Source organism: Sarcophilus harrisii, chromosome 1, assembly GCF_902635505.1.
Source record: "Sarcophilus harrisii chromosome 1, mSarHar1.11, whole genome shotgun sequence".
Lineage (NCBI taxonomy): Eukaryota > Metazoa > Chordata > Mammalia > Dasyuromorphia > Dasyuridae > Sarcophilus > Sarcophilus harrisii.
This window is the reverse complement of record NC_045426.1, coordinates 350,903,222-350,928,838: the sequence shown is the minus strand read 5'-3', so window position 1 is coordinate 350,928,838 and position 25,617 is coordinate 350,903,222. Positions and strand designations below refer to the sequence as shown.

General features: G+C 33.8%; 1 protein-coding gene and 1 long non-coding RNA gene across 9 annotated transcripts in view; one reads left to right on the top strand and one right to left on the bottom strand.

Moving 5' to 3' along the window:
* Positions 1-25,617, top strand: part of ZNF532 (zinc finger protein 532) — a 111,533-nt gene that overhangs the window by 45,502 nt on the left and 40,414 nt on the right. For all 8 annotated transcript variants that reach the window (XM_003759967.3, XM_031945908.1, XM_023496160.2 and 5 more), the window contains 2 exons: positions 6,197-8,562; positions 20,636-20,817. In XM_003759967.3, the coding sequence (XP_003760015.1) occupies positions 6,217-8,562; positions 20,636-20,817 (2,528 nt within the window). In that variant the 5' untranslated portion in view covers positions 6,197-6,216. The remainder of the gene's footprint in view (positions 1-6,196; positions 8,563-20,635; positions 20,818-25,617) is intronic.
* The window catches only part of LOC116420505, a 51,393-nt gene continuing 34,301 nt past the window's right edge, over positions 8,526-25,617 (bottom strand). Inside the window, exon 3 of the long non-coding RNA XR_004230842.1 lies at positions 8,526-8,611. This is a non-coding gene — a long non-coding RNA (uncharacterized LOC116420505). The remainder of the gene's footprint in view (positions 8,612-25,617) is intronic.

The window sequence follows — 25,617 nt, the reverse complement described above, 5'->3', positions numbered from 1 at the left end:
CAATACAAAAAAGTCTTCACAGCCTGTCTCCAGCCTTCCTCTCTAGTATGATACATTTTTCCCATTCACGTTACTCTCTGACTTCCTTGCTTGTCCTTTATGACATTCCATCGCTATGCCTTTTTTTTCTGGGCTATCCCTGAGGTCTATAAGACAGTCCTTTCCTTATGCCTTAGAATTCCTAGTGTCCTTCAAAGCTCAGGTTTTAAGCTGTTTTTTGTGAAGTATTTTCTGATTACTCCAGTTGATCATGTTCTCTTCCATGAATTACAATATATATATATATATATATATATATATATATATATATATATAGTAATTATGTAATTTAATTATTGTATTGTATATATATTATTGTAATTATTTTTTGTAGATATGTTTTCCCCCACGTAGAATCTTAAGATTTCTGAGAAAAGAGAGTTCCCCACTTTCCCGTGTATTAAGAGTGTGTTGAAGTCATCTCTAATTGTAGAAAGACAGTTGTTTTTAGTGTGAGCATTTGTACCTCAGCAATCACTCCAAATCAGTGCTTCATTTATTGTTTTGTTGATTGTTTAGATTATAAAAGATATTAATTATGCAGATTAAATTTGAATGTGTATATGTATGTTTTACCTACATTTGCCAGCACACGTCTGCATTGTTCTATAAACATTGCTTGCCCTTAGTCAATAAGAAGTACAGGTTTATGGAATGAAGTCATCATCAGATTGGAAGCTTGGTTGTGCTATGTAGTAAAAATGATAACAACAATAATAATAGTTGTTTACATAGTACTTTAAGATTTGCAATCTGCTTGTCTTATTTATTATGCCTCATCACCCCCCACTATGATCCCAAGCATCAGCATAATTTCTGGCATATAGTAGGTGCTTAACAATGCTTATTGCATAAGCACATATTTTCAGGTATAATTTATTCATGAAACTTTAATGTTATTTCATATATTTGTAGAATATGTACATAGAAATACATGTTTTAAAATTAATAAATATATTGGAGGAAATGTAGAAGAAAATATATCAGTAGTTTCTAGTGCAGCATTGGTTAATGACACATTGGTTATTGAGAAAGGAATGATCCAAGTCAGATCACTTATCACCCTCAGCCCAGAACACTTCTGAGTGTAGTCAGGACCAGATTAAAATGTGATTGGAAATATTTAATACAATAAAACATAGATCATAAATGCCAGTCTGCTTAGTGTTAAAAAAAGATTTCTTCTGTTTTGTTTTGATATAAGCTAATAGTTAAGAGTCCAGATTCATTCCAGTTCTCTCCTCTTGCTTTCTTCATCAGTTCTAGACCCAGCTCCTTGCCCATTATGGATATAAACAGTCTAAAACATCAGCACTGATGGACTGCCTCATTGAAGTGTCAATATGACTACATAGTAGAAATTATATATTTTGCTTGTTTTTTTTTTTTTTCAGAATACTACACTGTTCTGTCATTTTCTGTGGATTTTATGTAGGAAGTATCCCTATAGTATATTGGATTTTATTCAGTCAACAAAATGTCATTTGTGAATAGAAACACCTGGAAAAGTTCACTTTCTGCAAGAACTCTCACTTCCTTTTGGAGGCTATATAGAGCATCATCAGTTATCTTTGTCTAGCATACGCCTTATATGTCATTGGATGTTTATATTTAGAGTACTTGAAAAATGATACATTTATGCTTATGTATATTATATTATATATATTATAAGCTTATGTGCTTATTTTCCTTCTGCTCTTTCTACATTTATTACTATAGTAAATCAGCTAGTAGATGTTAGAGATAGGATTTGAAAACGGTTCTCTCAAAGTATGGTGTCCTTTTTATTTTTAAAAAGTTTTAAAAATAATATCAGGCTTGTAATACACAAAGCATAGCAAAAAGTAGATTATATATGATTCTAGTGTTTACAACTTGTTTTTTAAATATACATATTAGTTTTTATATGATGATGCCTTATCTGTGTCCTTTTCCTCATTCACTTTTACTTTCATTTGTAAATATTTTATCTTTCAATGATGCTTTTTTCTCCTAACATCTTGAGTAGGGAAAATGGTAGAATTTTAACTCTGGAATAAACCTTAATGTTTAGCTAATTTGGAATACCTGACCAGCAGATCAAAATCTCCAGTGTTTACCTATAAGTAACTAGTCCCATTGCTGCATTCTCCATGATTATTTTAGGATTACAAAGTTGAAGAAAAGCAAAGGGTGTTCAGAAGCTGAGCTTTCTTCTCTTCTTCACTCAGGGATTTAGATAGTCAACACTCTCTTCAGCTCCTGCTAAATATTTCACTTTCCGAAGACATTGCTCTAAAAAAACCTCTTTCCTTCCCCACTTCCATGGTCTCACAGTTTTAAGGAAATGGAAAATAATTCTTCACAAAAAGTTGGCAACTCCTAATCTGTCTTTCCCTCTTAGCCAAGAAGTGTATAGTGATAGCTCTTCTTGTGTGCCCATTTTCACATGCTGAAAATCAATTATGGAAGGGGCTTTTCTCAGCTTCCATTTAAGTCAGAAGTTCATCTCTGTCAGCTGAGTGATAATTTGAGGGCAGGTGGAAAGTCAGCTTGCTATTTGTACTTAATGGGAAAGGAGAAGGGTGGAAGGAAAACTTTTTTCTTCTTCCTAGGAGCAACCATGACTTGTTCTGATTGTATTTAAAGGGGAAAAGGAAAACCCAGGGGGAAAAAAATATAAAGGAAAAAAGGATCTATTTTTTCCTCAGAATAATAGATAGGAATAATAACTAGCAGTTTTATAATATCCAAGATTACCAAACTGGTAAATTTAAGAATTAGGATTTTAACCTAGGGGCTCATGACTGCAAGTCTAGACCTCTAATTTAATTTATGCTAATTTATATAGTGCTAGATAACACAGTGGATAGAACACTGGACCTGGAATCAGGAAGACTCCAATCTTTGATACTTACTAGCTCTGTGACTCAGGACACATAAGTGAACACTGTTTGATTCAATTCCTTATATCTAAAATGCATTGGAAAAGGAAATAGCACCACTCCAGTATCTTTTCCAAGAAAATCCCCAAATAGGGTCATGAAGAGTTGGATCTGAATGAATAGCCACATACAGTGTTAACCTAAACTAATATATATATATATATATATATATATATATATATATATATATACACACACATATAGATAGATAGATAGTGCTTTAAGGTTTGCAGAGTACTTTCAAATGTCATCTCATTTTGTTCTTAGTGCAACCCTGGGAGGTAGATGCTTTTATTACCCCCATTTTATAGATGGAGAAAACTGAGGCCAGTAGAGGTTAAGTGATTTGTCCAGACTTACATAGTTAGTACATATTTGAGATAGGGTTAGAACTCAAGTCACTGTGGGGCCAAGGTCAGTGCTCTATCTCTTACAACCACCTAGCTACCGAGATAATGTTTAATAAATTTTATTAAGAGATATAATTTGGATCCATTTTATTGACTTCTGTCTTCTATGAATGAGAATGGAAATCCTTAATTGATTGTTGCTATTTTTTTAATTTTTAATTTTTTTATTATAGCTTTTTATTTACAAAACATATACATGGGTAATTTTTTCAACATTGACCCTTGTAAAACCTTCTGTTCCAAATTTTCCCCTCTCCCCCCCACTCCCTCCCTTAGATGGCAGGTAATCCAATACATGTTAAATATGTTAAAATATACATTAAATCATGTGTGTGTGTGTGTGTGTGTGTATGTTTATATAGTTATCTTGCTACACAAGAAAAATCAGATCAAGAAGAAAAAAAACCTGAGAAGGAAAGCAAAATGCAAGCAAACAATAACAGAAAGAGTGAAAATGCTACGTTGTGGTCCACACTCAGTTCCCTAGTCCTCTCTCTGGGTGTAGATGGCTCTCTTCATCGCTGAACAATTGCAGCTGGTTGAATCAACTCATTGCTGAAGAGAGCCATGTTCGTCAGAATTGATCATTATATAGTCTTCTTGTTGCCATGTATAATGATCTAGTTCTGCTCATTTCATTTAGTATTAGTTCATGCAAGTTTCTCTAGGTCTCTCTGAAATCATCCTGTTGGATAATATTCTATAACATTCATATAACATAATTTATTCAGCTATTCTCCAATTAATGGTCATCCATTCAGTTTCCAATTTCTGGCCATTACAAAAAGGGCTGCCATAAACATTTTTGCACATGTGGATCCCTTTCCCTCCTTTAAGATCTCTTTGGGATATAAGCCCAGTAGTAACACAGTTGGATCAAAGGGTATGCACAGTTTGATAACTTTTTGAGCATAGTTCCAAATTGCTCTCCAGAAAGGCTTGATGTATTCATAATTCCACTAATAAAATTTGTCAGTGTCCCACTTTTCCCACATCCCCTCCAACATTCCGCATTATCTTTCCCTGTCATTCTAGCTAATCTGAGATGTGTGTAGTGGTATCTCAGAGTTGTCTTGATTTGCATTTCTCTGATTAATAGTGATTTGGAGCACCTTTTCATATGACTAGAAATAGTTTCCATTTCGTCATCTGAAAATTAGCTGTTCATGTCCTTTGACTATTTATCAATTAGAGAATGGCTTGATTTCTTATAAATTAGAGTCAATTCTCTACATATTTTGAAAATGAGGCCTTTATCAGAACCTTTGAATGTAAAAATGTTGTCCTAGTTTATTGCTTCCCTTCTAATCTTGTCTGCATTAGTTTTGTTTGTACAAAAACCTTTTAACTTAAATAATCAAAATTATCTATGTTGTGATCAATAATGATCGCTAGTTCTTCTTTGTTCACAAATTCCTTCCTCCTCCACGGGTCTGAGAGGTAAACTATATCCTATGTTCTTCTAATTATAATATCATTCTTTATGCCTAGATCATGAACTAATTTTGACCTTATCTTGGTGTATGGTGTTAAGTATGGGTCAATGCCTAGTTTCTGCCATACTAGTTTCTAATTTTCCCAGCAGTTTTTGTCAAATAGTGAATTCTTATCCCAAAAGCTGGGGTTCTTTGGGTTTGTCAAACACTAGATTGCTATAGTTATTGACTATTTTGTCCTGTGAGCCTAACCTATTCGACTGATCAATTAGTCTATTTCTTAGCCAGTAGCAAATGTTTTTGATGACTGCTGCTTTAGTATATATAATGTATATGTGTGTATATATATACTATATATATCTATAGTTTTAGATCTGGCACAGCTAGGTCACCTTCATTTGCTTTTTTTTTTTTTTTCATTACTTGATTGTTGCTGTTTTTTAAAAAAATCAATGACCCAAAATAAATGAAGTCAAATCTAATATTAGCTAACATTAATTTTAATTTTAATAATGATTTTTTTTAATTTGAATTAATAGCAAAGTGAAGTGTGTCTGTGAAATTTTGGGGAACAAAAGCTTATGAACATGTCATTGACAGATTTTGCATTTTACAGTCATTCTATCAAATCATTCTGGTTTTTTTTTTCTTTTTCCTAGAGCCCAGGTATCCAATAAGTTGTTAGAGCATATTCATGTTGCCTGATAGTTTTTCCAGGAAACTTTTTTTTCTTAACCTAATTAGCTTCCACTGGTGAAATAGTCGAATAGTAGGACCTAACCACCTGCCCACCACCATAGTTGTGTAATTGAACTGCTAACAGGTATTGTGGTAGCAGTATTAGAATAATTAGTAATTATAATTTAAGTTGAATGGAAGGTGTAATAGAAAAAAGTGCTGTATTTAGAGAGAAAGTTCAAATTCTGATTCTTCCATTTACTGCGTTAGCCATTTCAGGAAAGCCATTTTGCTTTATGGGTTTCAGTGTATAAAATGCACAATGAGGGAATTGTATTAGATGATCCTTATATAGTCATAAGACTTCTCCCTCCTACACCTCTCCCCCAATCACACACCTAGATTTTTTATCATATGTACCACTAATTTAAAATATCTAAGATCAATGATATATTTTCTTTCATTTAATAAGAGAAGAGATTGAATCCCAGACAGGTGACCTTATCAAAGGTTACAAAAGGTTGCAATTTTCAGAGTCAGAATTTGAATCTAGGGATTTGTGACTACAAGTCTACTCCTTGTAAGCATAGTTTCCAATATCTTAACAACTGTATTTAATAATTATCGATTTGCTGGTTTAAATTTCTAAATGAATTATTTATAATTCATTCAAGTACTGATGAAATTATTAAATTTTGTTTTTTCACAGAACCTCTTTTAAACAAATTCATGACCATGGGGGATATGAAGACCCCAGACTTTGATGATCTTCTTGCAGCCTTTGACATCCCAGATATGGTCGATCCTAAAGCAGCTATTGAGTCCGGCCATGATGACCATGAGAGTCACATAAAACAGAATGCTCATGTGGATGAGGATTCACATGCCCCATCATCCTCTGATGTCGGTGTCAGTGTTATTGTCAAAAATGTCAGGAACATTGATTCTTCTGAAGGAGCTGATAAAGATGGCCACCATTCTACAGGCAATGGTTTACATAATGGGTTCTTGACAGCATCCACATTGGAAAGTTATAATAAAGATGGAGCAAAGTCTCTGAAAGATGATGGAGCAACCCCTGAGGTAAAGCTTAAAGAGACAACTTTCAATCAGTTCAGTCCTATCTCAAGTGCAGAAGAGTTTGATGAAGATGAGAAAATAGAGGTTGATGACCCCCCTGATAAGGAGGAAATTCGTTCAAATTTCAGAGCAAATGTTCTGACTGGCTCAATTTCCCAACAGGACTATGAAAAACTAAAGGCACTTGGAGGAGAAACCTTAATCAAGCCAGGAATTCCTGCCACTACCACCTTAGACAAAAACAAAGTAATTAAAAGAGAAACAGAAACAAATTCTATAGCATTGGGTGTGTATGAACCCTTCAAGGTTAGAAAAGTGGAGGATAAATTGAAAGAAAACTCTGAAAAGTTGCTTGAAAACAGGGTATTGGATGGAAAGCTAAGCTCAGAGAAGAATGAAGCCAGTGTTGCCAGTGCTGCCCAGTCAAAGGCAAAATCATCAGCTAAGCTTTCTTCGTGCATTGCTGCAATTGCAGCCCTGAGTGCTAAAAAAGCTGCCACGGACACCTGTAAAGAGCCAGTGGCCAATTCGAGAGAACCTTCTCCACTACCAAAAGAAATGAATGACAGTCCTCGGGCTGTTGAAAAGTCCCCCGAGTCTCAGAGTCTTATTGATGGTGCAAAAAAAACATCCATAAAGCCGCCTGATAGCCCTCGGAGCGTTTCTAGTGAAAATAGCAGTAAGGGTTCTCCTTCTTCTCCTGCAGGGTCCACACCAGCAATCCCTAAAGTCCGCATAAAAACCATCAAGACATCTTCTGGAGAAATCAAGAGGACAGTAACAAGAGTTCTGCCTGAAGTTGACCCGGACTCAGGAAAAAAATCTTCAGAGCAGACTCCTTCCATGGTGGCTTCTGTGACGTCCCTTTTGTCCTCACCGACTTCCGCCACGGTTTTGTCTTCTCCCCCGAGAGCGCCTCTGCAGTCCGCCGTAGTCACCAACACCGTTTCCTCGGCAGACCTGGCCCCCAAACAGGTGACTATCAAGCCTGTGGCGACCGCCTTCCTTCCTGTCTCAGCAGTGAAGACAGCAGGGTCCCAGGTGATTAATTTGAAGCTCGCTAACAATACCACGGTGAAAGCCACCGTCATCTCTGCTGCTTCTGTCCAGAGCGCCAGCAGCGCCATCATCAAAGCCGCCAATGCGATTCAGCAGCAAACGGTGGTGGTCCCTGCCTCAAGCCTTGCTAATGCTAAACTTGTGCCAAAGACTGTGCACCTTGCCAACCTTAACCTCCTGCCTCAAGGTGCCCAGGCCACCTCTGAACTCCGCCAAGTGCTCACCAAACCTCAGCAGCAAATAAAGCAGGCAATAATCTCTGCAGCGGCTTCGCAGCCGCCTAAGAAGGTGTCCAGAGTCCAGGTGGTGTCCTCTTTGCAGAGTTCTGTCGTGGAAGCTTTCAACAAGGTGCTGAGTAGCGTCAACCCGGTCCCAGTTTACATCCCAAACCTCAGTCCTCCAGCTAATGCGGGGATCACGCTACCAACCAGGGGTTACAAGTGTTTGGAGTGTGGCGACTCATTTGCTCTGGAAAAGAGTCTGACTCAGCATTACGACCGGCGCAGTGTGCGCATTGAAGTCACGTGCAACCATTGTACAAAGAACTTAGTTTTTTACAACAAATGCAGTCTACTTTCCCATGCTCGTGGACATAAGGAGAAAGGCGTTGTGATGCAGTGCTCTCATTTAATTTTAAAACCAGTCCCAGCAGATCAAATGATAGCTTCTCCTTCAAGCAATACTTCCACAGCATCCTCTACTCTTCAGAGCTCCACAGGAGGTGGCCCACATAATGTCACCAAGATTCAGTCCGGCATCACGGGGACAGTGATCTCTGCTCCCTCCAGTACCCCTATCGTTCCAGCTATGCCTCTGGATGAAGACCCTTCCAAACTCTGTAGACATAGTCTGAAATGTTTGGAGTGTAATGAAGTTTTCCAAGATGAGACGTCATTGGCTACACATTTCCAGCAGGCTGCAGACACAAGTGGACAAGTAGAGTATCTTATATTTAAATTCCATGTTTTCAGCCGTAAATCTCAATCTGTGTAAAATAGAAATAAGACGAATTTATGATTTGATAAACAGAGGCTGGGGAAAGTGAGTATAAGATGCATACTTTTACAGAAAAAGGTAAAAAAAAAAGTAGTTTTGAGAACCAATAGCTTTTTCCTACTATTTGGAAGTTGATTGTTTCAAATAAATGAATGCCTTTGTATATTAAATAAATAACTAAACAATAGATGTACCTTAGATTTAGGATAAGTGAAAGAAACCTTTTCACAGAAACATCAAGTAGGATTTGACCTGAGATTTTAGATAATTTAACTATTCTTCAGCATCAGTGACAAATTTCGGATATTTTTATTGTGTTCATTCAGCTGTATCTGTTGGAGTTTCTACATATAGTCAAATACACTTAATTGACCGCCTGAGTATAAGATGCATACTTTCACAGAAAAAGGTTAAAAAAAAAAAAAAAAGTAGTTATGAACCATATTGAACAAATAGCTTTTTTCCTGCTGTTTAGAAGTTGATTGTTTTAAACAAATGAATGCCTTTGTATATCAGATAAGTAATAAACAATAGATGTACCTTAGATTTAGGATAAGTGAAAGAAATATTTTCACAGGAATATCAATTAGGATTTGACCTGAGATTTTAGATAATGTAACTTCTTCAGCAAAGATTCTTAGCATTGGCAACAAATTTTTGGATATTTTTGTTGTGTTCATTCAGATGTATCTATTGGAGTTTCTACATATAGTCAAATACACTTAATTGGTGGCCTGAGTATAAGATGTATACTTTTACAGAAAAGGGTTAAAAAAAAGTAGTTATGAACTATATTGAACAAATAGCTTTTTTTTCCTATTATTTGAAGTTCATTGTTTTAAACAAATGAATGCCTTTGTATATCGATAAGGAAACAAACAATAGATGTACCTTGGATTTAGGGTAAGTGAAAGAAATCTTTTCACAGAAACATCAATTAGGATTTGACCTGAGATTTTAGATAATTTAACTATTCTTCAGCATCAGTGACAAATTTTGGATATTTTTGTTGTATTCATTCAGCTATATCTGTTGAAGTTTCTATATATCCTCAAATATATTTAATTGGTGCCCTGCTTAATGGTGTGTCTGGGATGATAGCCAGGAAATAAATTCAGAGTAATATATTTCACTTCAGTGAATCTCAGTTAGAAATAAGCGGCACTTCTTCCATTTAAATGGAATGCCTGATGGATTGCAAACCTTTTTTTGGGGAGATGTAGTTTAACAAGTATCAGTTGGGTTTTTAGTCAAATAAATTTCCCAATGGGCAATCCTTTATTCATTTCATGTTACTTCTCTTCATGAGTCTGCATGATCAATGAGATTAGCCTTTAAAAATATTTGAGTACTCATTTATTATTTTTAAAGTTATTTTGCAAAATGTAGTAAGCTCAAGATAGATTCCCCCCACAAAAAAAGAAATTCTGCTTTTTTAGGAACGTCAGCTTATATTGAAGCTTTTTTCCCCCTCCTTTCCCAAAGGAAATTAATTAGGAGGGGTTCCACAATATTTTAGATGTTTTGAGTGTATCATGGTAATTCATCCTGTACTTTTTGACAGCATTTTTGTAGTTTTTTATATACTGTTGTAAGTAACAATGAGCCCTTAAAGAAGAGTAGGATAGTTTGGTGAGTCAAAATGAAGAGAATAATACAGTGATATCCTAGGATATTCTAGTGATGCTTGGTGTCCTCTCAGTCAGATAAGCTTCTTGTGCTGTCACCACTTCATCAAAAGGGCAGAATTTCTTTTCATCTTAAAAGAATGCTTAAATGTATTTACTGAAATTTTATTCTCTTTGGTTTTCGGTTAGTGTGTTTCTTCTCATTTCTTTGTGAACATGTTCGCCAATTGGCTTTCTTGGGGAATGGACTTGAGAAGGCACAAAAAACTTTTCTCTTAATTTTAAGCCCGTTTACATTGAAAAACATAAATTTCCCCAGTTAAACCATTTAAAAATTAAATCAAATTCATATTAATTAAGCACCTACTTTGGTTTAGTACCAGGAACAGAAAGACAAAACTGGGAAAATAAAATATGTACACAGATAAAGATATATAAGTAAATTTGTGGGCAAGTTCATTAGGAACTCGAAGGGGTTGTGAGAGAAGGTATAGGAATGAATCAGTGAAGGCTTCATCAGAAGGTGATATGTTGAAAGAAGATAAGGATTCAAAGAGGTAATAAGGAGCAAAATGTATGTTACAGGTTTGTACGAACTAGATGAAATGTTAAAGTTGAGAAGAAAAGGCCATTGGTTTTACTAAGTAAGAGATCATTGATAACATGGGTAAAATTAATTTCAAAAGAGTTATATGTTAAAAAGCCAGATTATAGAGTGTTGTGAAACATACATACATAGTTTATAAGGCAATAGAGGCATCCAGTATAGGTGACTAGAAATTTGGCAACGAAAGGGAGGAGGGATCAAAGGTGATAGTAAATTTCAGAATAAAGGAAAGATTTTTCAAAGATAAAGGAGAGTAAACTATGTGGGTTTTCCCCACCTTACATTTCTCTTTTTTTTTTTTTAAACTTTTATTTTTCCCAGTCAACAAGCATTTTTTTCTTTTTTCCCCAAAATGAAAAAAGAGAGAGAAAACCAAATTCCTTTAAACAAACATTCATAGTCAAACAAAACAAATTCCCACAGTGACTATGCCAAAAATGTAAGTTCTGTCCTGAATCTGTCACCTCTCTATAAGGTGATGTATATATAACTTGCTTCCTTTTTTTGGGGGGGGGGGTTCCTTTGGATTGGTTATCTCATTTATTGGAATTTTTAACCATTTCAGAATTGGTCATTTTTACAGTATTTCTATTTTATAGATTATCCTCCTGGTTGTGCTCATTTCACTATTCATTAGTTCATAGGAGACTTTCCAGGTTTTTTTAAAACCGTCTTTTTTATTGGCTCTTGCCATATAGTACTATTCTATTACATTCTGATACCATATACCATAATTTGTTGTCATCCCTCAGTTGATGGGCACCCCTTAATTTTCCAGGTTTTTTTTTTAATACTATACAAAGAACTATTATAATTTATTTTTGTACGTCCATTTACATTTCTTTTTTCTTTGAGTGTTGGAGGTATAGGAGTGGATCATATTTTCAGGCAGTAAATCAGGAATGTCTGAATAGAAAGATATATACAATGTGGAGTTGGGAGAATTATCCATTTCTCAAATACCAACTACCAAGAGTAGTTAAGAAGAAAAGGGATTGAGGACATATGTAGAAGAGTTAGGCTAGACAAAGTGAAATATTTTATTTTCTAGGTCTGCTTTTCAGAAAATTGATGAGATTTGATTAGTTTCTAATTCTCCCTTCCATTTTCAGATGTTAATTGTCAGGTTAGTGTTGTTAAATGACTATGATATTTGTGAGTAATATATAAATCACTAGAACTGCTTTAATATTAGGCATATTTAAACTTCAGACTGTCTGATCAGACAACTTTCTAGTTGTATAAAAATTTTCCATTGTTTTATTTTTATAGTAATAGAAATGTGACCCAAAATATGGAATCATTTCTAGAAATTTAAAAAAATATTATTGTTACTAAAGTAGTTTCCAGGTCTTAAGGTTTGTTGTTACTGCTGCATTATTAATATTTTTAGGTAATTGAAAATGTTGATATACACATTATGGAACAGTTAACAAATGTGTTTTATGTACTGACTGTGCTGAGGTTAATCTTTTGTGTGAGGTTTCTGACTTAATCAGAGGATTATCACCTGAAAATATTTGATAAGCTTGATTTTCTGGTATGAAAATATTTTTGTTATTGTTTTTGGAGAGAATGTCCAGCCCTGTGATTTCATTGCTTCAGTGAGTTCCTAGCGAGAAAATGCTCTCTACCAGTGCAGATGAGTAACTGTTCTGCACTGCTTATAGTCTTAAAAAGTTGCTTGTAATACTAAGTTGGCTGACTTGCCCAAGATTGTATAGCCAGTCTACAGTAGAGGTTGATATTGAATGCATGTTTTCTTGACTGTAAGAGTTTCTTCTCAAAAAGAAGTCTCTATCATGGCTCACATTTCACAAAGCACATAGACCCACACAGTGTGTATACACATATGTATAGACATAACACACAGGCACATACTCCGATACTTTGAAAGTTGAATATATTCATTGGTGAATTTTGTTACCACAGATTGCCCCAGTTCTTCACCCTTTATTTAGTAAATCATCTTCACAAGTTGCTGTGGCCAAAAAAAAGTAATAATAATTGTGGGATAGCTAGACTAGTGCTCAGAGAACAAAACACAGTCTATTGTTGCTGAGCTCATATTCAAAGCCAATGTTATAGGAAACTGTTCTTCACTATCATAGAATTTGAGAACCCAAGATAAATATAAGCCATTGGAATAAGATTTTATGTATATTTCTGTGTTTTATGTATAGATTCTCATTTAGACACATATAATATTCATTGTCAGATAACAAATATTTTTTCGAGAATTTATTGGGTAAGAGTTGCAGTCCTAGATACCATAGACTTTAGCATTAACAATAAGAGATATTTCTAGCCCTCATTGAACTTGCACTCAGCTTGGAGAAATAAGGCATTATGTGCAATAATTAGAGAGCCATGGGATGCTATAGGAACTCAGAGGGAAAGATGAAAAGATTGGATTGGTTTTGAAAAAGGACTAAAAAAAATGAAACAGAACATTTCAAATTATCATGACTTTATGGATAATAAAATTTGGACTTAAGGCTGAAATGTTGGCATTGAAGCCAATGTTAAACACTCAATAGACTGGCCTATCCAGTAATAACTCTAGCATCGTGGCAGCAGATAAACTAAGGCATGTGGATGCAACCTTTTGTTCATGTTTTCTCAAAGCAGTTTTGCCAGAGTGGAGGAGGAGAAGTCTTAGTTAGAAGATTCATGATTGGCTTTCTGTGAGTTGGTTCTCAAGCTCCTTCATCTTTGACACAGATGGCAAAACAAAATAAAACAAACCCAAATGTTTTTGAGCCAGACAGCATGGGTGATTTGGAAACACTTTTCTCATATAGAATCAGCCAACAGGTACTCAACTAAATTGTGCACATTAATTATGAATAATGTTCTCTTTACCTGGGCTGAAATCCAGTTGTTCTCTTACTACAGAGAAAGGTGTACTTAAGTTGCTATGACTTCATTGGAAAATTCTTCAATTTCTTATGGGAGAGCTCAGCTTCCTAAAACTTGCTTTCTTCCTAATTTTTGTTATGCTTTTAAATTGTGAGGTGTTTTTTAAAGAACAAATGAGTAGAATGAGTTTTCAGATTTGCATCTGTCTTTTTATAGAAAAGAAGTATTTTTATAAATATATTTTGTTGGGTTTATTAATTGCAAAACAATTCTAGGGTGTTGAGGTCAGCTTTAATAATTAATGTTCACATGCATTGGCATGTCATTACTTAATCTCTTTAATAAAACTGTAGTTAGATATAGATCAATGCAAACAGATTCATTCTATTAAGACCTGTTGTTATTCCATTTTCTAATTATGTGTTTGAATCTTCAAAATGTTGTGTTTAAGGTTTGTAGGCTCACAGGTTTTCCTGTCCCACAGCAAGATCAGTCTATTTAGTCACAGCAGAGGATGAATTCTTTATTACAGTACAGAAATTAAAGAATTTAAAAAGTTTAAAGGAGATCCAAAGAGGTTTTGACTTCTTTAAACTCACAAAATCAATTAGTTTAAGACCTGGGATTAGAATATATTGTTCTTCATTTATAATTTAGTACTCTTTTTATTAGACCCCATGGCACTTCACCAACCTGAGAATTAATAGATTGTTCATATATGTGATTTCTGTCCTAAATCTCCAATTTACTACATTGATGGCTACTGTACTTACTAACGTTATTTGACATATTAAAATATTTAGTCCAATACAATGTGATACATTATAATTGTGAATGATAATTCCAGGCTGATTGCTTTTTGTTTTACAAATTCTTTTGATTAAAAGCTCATAATGAGAACAGCAGCTTACACTTAAATAAAATAGAAAAATAAATTTTAGAGTAAAAAAGGCCAACAAAGTTGTCTTACAAAGCTTACAAAGTTGCTGATAATCAATGAAAATTAGCTGATATTTAAGAGTGTGTCTTTAGACTTGTGACTAAATTGAGCTTAACTAAAAGATTCCCATTCAATCCATTGATTAAGGTATATTTGTACAGTGAATTCCTAGTCTCTTCTAAGTCTAAAATTCTGTGATTCTTACGTTTAAGGAAGCAGACAGTGTAGATAGGAAGAGTGTAGGAGGGAAGCTGAGTTCTACTACCAGGACTGTGACCTTTGGCAAGACAAATCCCTCATTTTGGAGTTTAGTTTTCTTCATCTGTAAATGAGAAGGCTGTACTAGATTATGAGGTCTTTGAGTCTTTTTTAGGTTTGATATTCAGTGGCTTCTGAGTTGAACATTTAGAGGGACTTTGCTGACCAAAGTGCAGGCTGATGTGTGTGGACAAGAAAAAAATAGGTCTTGCATTTTTTGTGCTCTGGAACTCTAAGAGAGTGTTACTACTAACCAGATTCATAAAATAGCCATGGGTTATCTTGTTCAGTTTTTTTTTTGTTGTTGTTGTTTTGTTTTTTATCAGACCCTTAGTAAGATGAATTCTTAGAGAAAATAGGAGGAGCAGAGCTAAGCAGACACACAGGTCAAAACATTTAGTGAGGGAGACTTAATTCACAACAGTAACCAACCTTTCTGGAAAGCTCCAAGTTTTTACTCTTAACTGTTATTTTAAAAAATGGTAAATCTGGGAAAGTTCTAGCACTTGGAACTGAGGGAAACTTCAGATTTGTTTTCATCACTTTCTCATGATGGCTGCTTTCTTGAGAATTGATGTGAAAATATACATACTTTTTATCAAAGTAGATGTCTTGAACCTTTTATCCTAAAGCAGTTTTTCATATCTTTCCTTTATTTTATGTTTCTTTCATCAAATAAATAAATTTTATCTTTTCTTCTTAAAGCCCCAGAGTGAGGGGCTTTATTATGAGATATTTTTATTAAAAATGTTTATGAGAACATTTGTAGCATGACTGAAATGGATAATATGTAGAATAGGAAAGCTAATGACAGAAGCTTCCTATTTCTATTTTATCAGGAGGCTAACTACAAATGGTAAGTCTTAATTTTTGCTTTGCTACTTAAAACACAAGCAATCTCTTGACTAGGCAAGGAATTCTGGAGATGATGAACATTTCCAAGAAATATTGTATGCTTTCCAAAGTATGGAAGAATTTAAAAATATAGTTCCCTTAGAGTTGTATATGGTGGACTTAATATGCAATTATCACTTGGGCTTTGTGTCTTGTGAATTAGAAACACAATAGACCAAAGAAATGTCATTTCCTTTTCTGTCTCCATCTTTTCTGCTCCCTAACTTTTAGTCCTTTGTAGTCCCATAATGACAGCACATAGTTGTCGCCAAACTGAAAGGGTGAAGTTAGGGTGGTTTGGGGATAAAAAAGGCACTGTCTATCCTTAATCTTTGTGAAAAATCATCACAAACTAGCCATTGAATTTTCAATAACAATTTTTTTCTATTCTCTCTCCTTCCCCCCCAAAGCTAGTAGAGTTTCACTTCTTTAAAGTTTCACTCTTTTATGGCTAGCCAAATTATGACCCACACTAACAATGGAAGTGGGAATTTGTAAGTGTAGGGTTGTTAGTGCTGTAAATTATTTTACTTAATCATTTCAGAGATAATTCATATGGTTGCTCTATGGCTGTTTCTATGGCATAACATTTAGATTTTCTTTTGTAGTACTGCAAAGAAAGATGCTTTGGAAGGAATATGAAAAAAATCCATATGTTTCTATTATTGGAATAAGAAGTTTTATTTTTGCCATTTTCTTATGTTATCAAAGAATCTCCAGATTCTCCACTTTTATATTGTTACATATTAATGCAGAGATGGCAAAAGATAAATTATGGCATTGGTTCTGAAGTTCAATAAATGTGGTAAGATAATTTTAAACAGAGTTCTGCTTAGGCTTTTGCTCTTAATTGAGCCTGTGACAAAATGTCAAAATCTAAAAGCATTTCTTTTAGACGTAGAATTTTCTTTTAAAAATTATGATTGCCTTTGAAATTATGTATATTTTAAATTTAAACATTTAATACACATAAGGAGAATGCAATGAAATGCTTTGTGTTTTCATTTTGAAATTAGAAAGAAAGAAAACAAAAATAGAATATAAATTTGTTAAAAAGCAGGTATAACATATTAGATTACCTGGCTAGTCAGGAAACAGAACCAATTTACTAAAAATATGAGCCATCATATTAAACTATCAGAAGTTATGTGACCTTTAGATCACTAATTAAAATACTGTTTGAAGCTAACATAGTCTACTTTGAGCATATGCTGTGGGAAGATCAATTTTGGAATTCTCAACAGAGAGAAATATGTGCCACATTTACTTGCATATTCCTTCCACCATAACAGGAAAACATTTTGTTGCTAAAGCATGATTGGGAGTGGGGAGTGGAGAGGAGGTCAGAGGTATAGAATTGTTGTCCTGTCCCTCAGATGATGAAGCCTAGCAGCATAGTATATCATGTCCCCTTGATTAACTGTGTAGATGTAGATACCACAAGTTCCTTGTGCAGCCAAGACTTTGAAGGTTGGATAAATGCAGTGAGAATGCTGTTGCTGCCGCTCCCAAGGACAACAATAACTAGCATTTATATACTGTTTTAAGATTTGCAGGACTCAATTTGTCCAAAAGATAATGAGTCATTTACACAGATAATCAAAATAATAAAAATAAATATGATTATTCTAGAGTTACTCATGAAGAATCATGGTAGAGCTAATCAAAATTTTATAAGTTTTAGAAAAAACTTGTAAACTTTGGAAATCCCTACCAAAACGCATGTGCCATGAATTCAGAATTTTATCAGGCACGTAGGTTCCCTCAATGTTATTAGAAAAACATACCATCATTTTTTTTGTGAATGTTATGTCAGTAAGAGATTTTAAGAGTGACAGTTTACCTTAACTCTTGAGATCGGCAGTTTTTAACTTTTTTTATGTCATGGCTGCCTTTGACATGAAACTTATAGACCCCTTCTCAAGATAATGTTTTGTTTTGTTTTTTTCAAATTCATGAAATAGAGTGTTACAAAGGAAGTGAAATGCATTGAAATATAATGATCAAAATATTTATGTTTTTAAGTTCATAGGTCCTATGATTAACTCCTGATCTAGAAATGAACTCTGTAATCCTTAGTCTTACTCAGGCCATTATGGATTTAGGACAACTGTTGTGGTAAAGGCAGCTTTGAGGTGTAGGGTGTAAAGGAGAAAATCTAAATCATTTTCCTCGCAATGGTGGTGAGGGAAAAAAGGAAAGTATTTGTAGAGAAGAAATATGTAAATAGGTCTATATATAAGATGTAGAAATAAATATTTAAAATATGTCACAAGATATCCTAGATGTAAGGATGATCAAGTTAATTTATTTTGAGTTTGGATATTAATGTCATATTCCTGTTGAGGAATTCCTGTTAGAAAAAAAAAAAGGAGAAAATAGAGTTCAATGCAGCTGGGGGTAAAGGACATATGAGCCAATCTTTCTTCCTTAAGCCAGCTTTTAACTAGTTACTTTTGCTCTCTTATTCAGTACATGATAAGTACACTGTGATTGTGGTTAGGAATGTTTTTCCTACATGTTTCTGCCATGTGTTCTTGTTGGCATCTGAATGACCTTGAAAAATACAAAATGAACATGCAGAAGGTAAAAACATTTTCTGCATTTTTAGAGTACTCTGTGTAAAGATTCTTAGGATTTCAGAAAGAAAATTGCATTTTAAAAAATTGACATCAAAAGAATCATTTTGGTACTAGCTAATAACATTCATCATTAAAAACAACAAAATCCTTCTATTGATCAACATGCCCATATTTTACATATGTTACTCAGGTTTGCAAGAGGGGAAACCATTAACATAACTCCTTTATTAGCTTAAATAAAATCTGTGCTTTGATTCTAGAGATTGGCATGTGAAAATGTTGAAAGTCTCAACCCATGACAATTCAAGAAACTCTTACTATATTGCTAAAATTGTCCTTCAATACCAGTCATTGGATACTCTACAGTGAAGGCAGAAGATTTTATTTCAAAGAAATACAAGGTCATTTTAATTGTGAAATTATAGACAGGGTTCTAATGAATTAATTTGTTTGTATATTTATTAGTTTTTACATAGATAGAAGACTGCCATCTTTTTAATGGGTTTGTATCTCATGAAAACTATCTACAACATTCTTGCTTTGTGATAGGAAGTATACTGTAATGAGACTTGGGAATGCTGAATTATAGTCAGTTTTTTGTCACCGTGTGGCTGAGCAAATTGTTCATCTTTAAAAGGAAAGGACTGAATTAAATTGATTTCTCAGATCTTCATAAGCTCTGTCTTTTTTTGATGATAATTAATATTTAATGAATTTCAAGTATGGTTTTAAACATTTTAAGGCCAAGAAAGAAAAAAAAATATTAAGGCTAAAAGGAAAGGGACTGGATCTATAATTTTATTATATAGGATGCTGCCTCTTGCAATGCAGATCTCCAACATAAATTGTAGTTTAGAATGTTTAGAGATTAAATTGACTCGCCCAGAGTCATACAGTTAGAACTTGAACTTAAGTTTTCTTAGCTTTGAGACTGGCTCTCTATCTACCAAATTGTGCTGCCTTTTTCCTACAGAAATCAATATAAAATTCATTTGCATGTTATTTTTAGTCTTTAAAATTTTGTGAGTATTTTAAATTGTGGACTTGATTAAAAGCCAAAAGTTGACTAATGATGGAAAATATTGTTATTTTTCACTTCCACAATCTTAGAATAAAATGACTAGAAAAATCCATGAGGCCTTAGACTAAAGGGAACACATTTGCCAAGTCGCAAAGCTTCAGCTTCTTATGTAGAAGGCATTATGTCATAGTGGTTAGAATGAATGCTGGACTTAGTGTCAGGAAAACCTGTATTCACTTCTTTTCTTATGTTTGCTAACTACAGCCAAGTCACTTAAAGCAAATCATTAACCTCTCTGAGTCTTTCTTTCCTCATCTGTTAGATGAGGAGAGACCACATGACCTCTGAGGTTCTTTCCAGCTCTAAATCTATCATCCTATATACAAAATATTTCTTACCTTTCCGTGAGGGAGAATGACTAAGTTCTGGATTCATATGCTTTAGCTTTAAATAGGTTTTAAAATCAAAGAGAGAATCGTACGGACTCATTTTCTTTATATATGAACAGCTTTATAATTTAAAACTTTTCCATAGAATTTTAGCTTATTTTATTATTTAATCTGACCTTGATATGAGCAATCTTAAATCACAAATAAAGGGAAAGAAAAGAGCCTCTTTCAATTTAAAGACCAGTTAAAGTGCAGAATAAAAGAATAGCATTCTGTATTTTGAATTTAATGTTAGTGAAATGACAGAAATCAGAGAATGGATTAGCCTAAAATTTATTTTTAGCATTTTGAAGAAAAAAAGTTGGTTGGGATTGTGATTACTGCTAAGGTACAAGTCTACATTAAAAAATCAATCATGATTTATAATTGTATAAGCATAAGTAAAACTTAGTCTTTAATTTTTAATTGTAGGTAAAATGCTTTTTCCTCATTGTTACAAGACAAAATTAAATACAAACTGATGCATTTAGGTAGCATTAAGCAAATGCCACAAAATAACAAAATTAAAAAATATATGTAAATCTAGTAGTATTCTTTAGCTTCCACTTTTGTTTTGGCTTTAATACATTATATGTTTTTACATTTAATAAGTTAGGGAGTGGCATGTTTAATTTTAAATTCTTTAGTTTGCATTTTTCCTTGGGCTTAGTCTCAGTAATGATAATATTTAAAATGAGAGATGGATTTTCTTTTTTGAGGTTTAACAAGTTCTTTGCAGATTAGAAAATACATAGTGGGACCAAACTTTTTTTTTCCGCTTTGGTTTATTTAGAAGACATGCAATATCTGCCAGATGCTGCTTCCTAACCAGTGCAGTTTTGCATCACACCAGAGAATCCATCAGCACAAATCTCCATATACGTGCCCTGAGTGTGGGGCAATCTGCAGATCGGTCCACTTCCAGACCCATGTCACCAAGAACTGTCTGCACTATACTCGGAGAGTTGGTTTTCGGTCAGTATATCATTTGCTTGTGTGCAAGTAATATTTATTTGTTTGTTATTAGATCTCATTTTGAGTAGTCTATGCACACAGTGCCTTGCACATAGTAGGTGCTTAATAAAGATTGGTTGAACTGAATTAAGTTGAATTATCACAGTTTTCATTTGCATACAGTGATACCTCAATTAACGAATCCTCTGAGAATAAGGTTTCTTTGTTTTAAGCTTTCTGTAAAATAATAATGATAAAAGGGGAAAAAATCCTACATACTGAGCACCCCTGATGTGCACCTTAGGGCTCAGTGGCAGTGTGCATGCTAAGTGGTGCATTATGTACAGCTGTGCAGAAAGAAACTAAAGTAAACTTCAGTACACAGCTTCTGTATGGAGTACTGCCAGAGGCAAACAGGGCTGATGCTACACAATATTGCCAAGTTGGTGGAGTGTTTCTTAAGTGTCTTTCCTTTACTCTTCATTTTCTACATTTATATAGACTCTTTTACTTCACTTAAATCATATGGTATCTTCTTTCATTGTAAAAATTGTGGTGCTTGTACTATCACCATCAGTTTCTTAAAGATTGGAGCCATAGAGCCCATCTTACTGGACAGATCCCCTCTGGATCTCTCCCTGTCCTATTATCCTTCTTTGAATATAGTGCAACTTATCTCTCCAAACTCCTATCCTTAACTCCTTTCTGTGTTCCACAATGCCCAGATATGCAGTTTGTCTTCTGATGCATTTAATTATCATTTGATATTAACAAATGAATACCTTTATTTTTTGCTATTTAGAATCTGCCTCTGGCAAAGACTTTTTTGAGAACAAAGCATATTATAGAATACATCCTTCTTGTTAATAGAGGTATTACTGTATTTTATAACAAACATAAAATAACATTGTGTATATGTGGTATTCTGGTATTCAAAGTGTTATGCTCAAATATTGTTTTATTATTATAAGCTTTGATACTTAAATGCAGTAAAGTTAAGTTGTGTCAATGATGAGATAATTTTGTGGGATCTCAGTTTTGCCTTTGGTTGAACTCTGACTCTATTGTAGCCTTTTGTTGCCTTTCCATGTACGAAACTGTGAGGTCTGCCCCACGTTTATACTGTAGTTCTTATTTTGCTACAACTTTGCCTTCTACAAAAGCCTGATGTGTTATTTTATTTCATTATTTTATGGAAAGAGCCCTGGACTAGACATCAGGAGACCTGGGTTTTTTAGTTCTGGCATTGCCATCAACTTGGATAAGTCACCTAATTAAATTATGCATGATGCCATAGAATAGGGTGGTGATACCTTAACTCCACCACAGTATTACTAGAATAAAAATGAAATAATTGTTATGAATATCATTGGGTTGTTATAAAGAAAGATTTAAATATAAGGTAGCTTATTATGTTAAATGTATTAGCAAAAGATTCATATAAAAATAGGACACTCACTCCCATTGATAGTTATCATGTATATTAATGGTTACTATGCTATTTAATATTTCTTAATAGAAATCAGTTTTAAATATTTTCCCATAGATTTTAACAAGTACTAAATTTTGCTGTTGGTATATATTCTTTAAATATTAACTCAAATATCACTATATCTGGAGTATGCTGGAAGCAGAAAATGTTGAAAGGAATTCAGAAGGAAAAGTAGAATGAAATGTTTTTAACTATACCTAATTCTTTGTCTAATCCTCAAAATTCTCCCTATTAGTAGACAGAAAGAATTAGTTTATAAACCCTGTCCTTGTCTCTTTCACAAAAATGTAATCCTATTTACTATTTTCAAGTTACTTGAAAAAGACCATTACTCTGCCTTATGATTTTTAGTAAAAATCTTTTTAAATTGCCAATTTTTGTCATGTTCTGAAGGCTATGGACCTATAAGAAAATACATGTCTTTTCTACAATATAGTTTGTAGATTGAGTATGCTTGATATATTTTGAGATTTAATCTGCATTATTAACATTTTCTTCATCACTCTCTTAAGCCTAAACAATCAAACATAAAAAGAAATAAAACCCTTATTTGTAGTGTTTTTTGATTTGCAAGTTGTAAATGCTCACATTGAAAACTTAATAATTGACTGTTGGAGCCCATCTGAACCAGCTGTAGCACTTCATTGTGGATTTTTATAAAAGAAAAAAAATACTCCTCTTTAATCACAGGATTTTCAAGTTCTATTCTAACATACCTAAATTTCTTGCCTAAATATGTCTTGAAATACCTTTCTATTACTAAGGCATAAATATTTTCCCTATGATCATATTTTCAACCCCCAATCCAAGCAATGCAATTAAACATTTTCAATGTTGCTTGCATAATGGTAGTTAATGGTAACTAGTTCTTTGACCATGACAGAGACTGTTTCCTCCACTTTTTTCATTCCATAGTATATCTGCTAATGTTAAGGGACCCCTGCATCACTTGCTTTGATCAGCTAGGTCAGCCTGCAGTTCCCATTTACTTGTTACACTGGATCTGCTTCTGGTGGCTTTTTCTTTACACAGAAATTTTATTCAATAGAAGACTGTTCCTTTGTACTCTTTAAACATATACCCTCTTTTTACCCTGATGGTACCTAACACAATGCACATTGAGATTCATGAAGTGATTCATAGATAGAAGAAAATTTGGTGAGTAACGATCTTCCTCTGGCTGAGATCTGTGTCCTGTTTTCCTCTCTTAATTCAGATTAGCCCCTTGCTTTTGTAGCCTCAGAAACCCAAAGTTTCCTTTTCTTTCATATATATTTACAAATTTTAACATGGTCATCTCACTAACAATACCACAGTACCTTTCCCTAAATCCTTATTTATGACTTTGCTTTCTTGTGTCACTACTGTTACGGTTCGCTTACCCATGTGCTTTATATAATTTAGATTCTAAGGCCCTTAGAATGTTCCAAAGAAATAAGGATTTTGGTATTAAAGATTTTTTTTTTATTTCCAGATTTTCTTAAGGTAAGGACTAACCTTTCCCCCAAGCTCATGTCAGAGAATTGTTCTCCCCCTATAGATTCCTGTTTGTCCAACATTGGACTTCCCTTTGTTTTCTAAAGATCACTTTTTGGGAGTGTCTTTTCTTTACATTTGAGTAGAAAATTATTCTGTCTCATTAGAGCTCCCTTTATTTTTGTATTTTACCTGACTTCACACTACTTCCATTTACCTCTTCATTGGTCATCATTCTGCAAATGTATTATTTGTATGTTGTCTCCTGGTATGGCTACCAAGCATGTCTAAAAAATAGTCACATATACATCTCTATGTAAGATTTTGAAAGTGCTTTACTTATTACAATTGCACATAATAGAATGTAGAAGCATTATTACCTCCATTTTACAAGTGAAGAAACTAATGTTCTGAGTAAATGTTTCATGTAGTTTAATAGAGATCTGCAAAGAGATTTGAACCTAGGTCCCATGATTCCAGGTCCAGTAACCACTAGGTTACATTACCTCTCAACTTTGCAAGTTTCCCCCTAGTCATCTACTTCCTTGTTTTAAATCACTACCTTTCCCACAGTTCAATGTATTAATTGGATGATAATAGAGATTTTCCACAAGAGTGGTTATTTAAATACACATGTCAAGATTCAGGAAGACTCGAAGCAAAAATGTGAAAAATTTATTCTTTCTTACACTTTTATGTTTCTTCTTGAAGAGAGAAATGTGGGGGGAAAAGTCTTTGTTTTATGCATTGAGTGAGCCCACATAGTGAATGTGGCTTTGACCAAGATCCCCTTTCTAGTGATTCCTGACATTTTTCTCTTGAGAATTTGCATATAGTAAGCATGCCTTCAGGAAAAGAACTTGGCCCCCCAACAAAGTATTTCATTATACTATGATGCAAATCATTGTATTACTTAAAACTCATGATTAATAGTGGGATTGGCTTAATCTTAGAATTAATTACCTTAGAATTTATAACATTATAAAATCTTAAGAATTGGAAGAGATTCTCCAGTCCAGCTTAAAAATTGAGGGAACTTTGACATAAGATGGGATAGTGAATTGCTCAGATCATTATGATGAATTGATGTCAGAATTGAGATTTGGAGCATCCCAGGGTTCCTTACCATATCACTCCACTTAGTGCTCTTTCCATTATACCATAATGATTTTCTCTTTAATACTAGTCATTTATAATCCAGAAAGATTTTAGTTTGCTCACATTGCTTTTCCACCCTAAAGACTAGTTCATAATATTAATAATGAATGTAATGATATTAACAAGATTTTTGCTTAACCAATAATGTCTTTGTGCAATACAACTCCTATAGTATAAGAATAATAAAATGAGTAGGAGAAGCTTTATCAGTATGAAAAGAACTTCATAAAATGCCTGATGTGGGGCTACCTTGAAGGCTTAGAAAAGAAAGACTTCAAATTAGATAAAGGCCATAGTGAACATAATAGGAATGGAGTTACTTTGAAGATAAAAGCAAGAGGGAGTGGAGGTTTAAAATGAAAATTTCAGGATGTAATTGCAATTTGAATAAATTTTAGCAGTTACAGAAATGATCCTGAAGGAAAAAAAGACAGATGGTCAAATATAAAAGAGATAATGTGCAAAAAATAACATCATGGAGGTGGAGAAGCAATTTTTTTTTTTTTTTTTTTTTTTTTACCATGAGTACTGATTTTTATCCCCAGGGATATAGTTAATGTTGTCATTTAAAACGCTTGCTATTAAATTAGACCAATACAATGAAAAATATTTCTCTGTAGATGAAAGCCAGGTGACAATTCAGTGCTTTAACTTTGCTTAACATCTTTCTGTACCTGTGGAACAAATAATTTGAC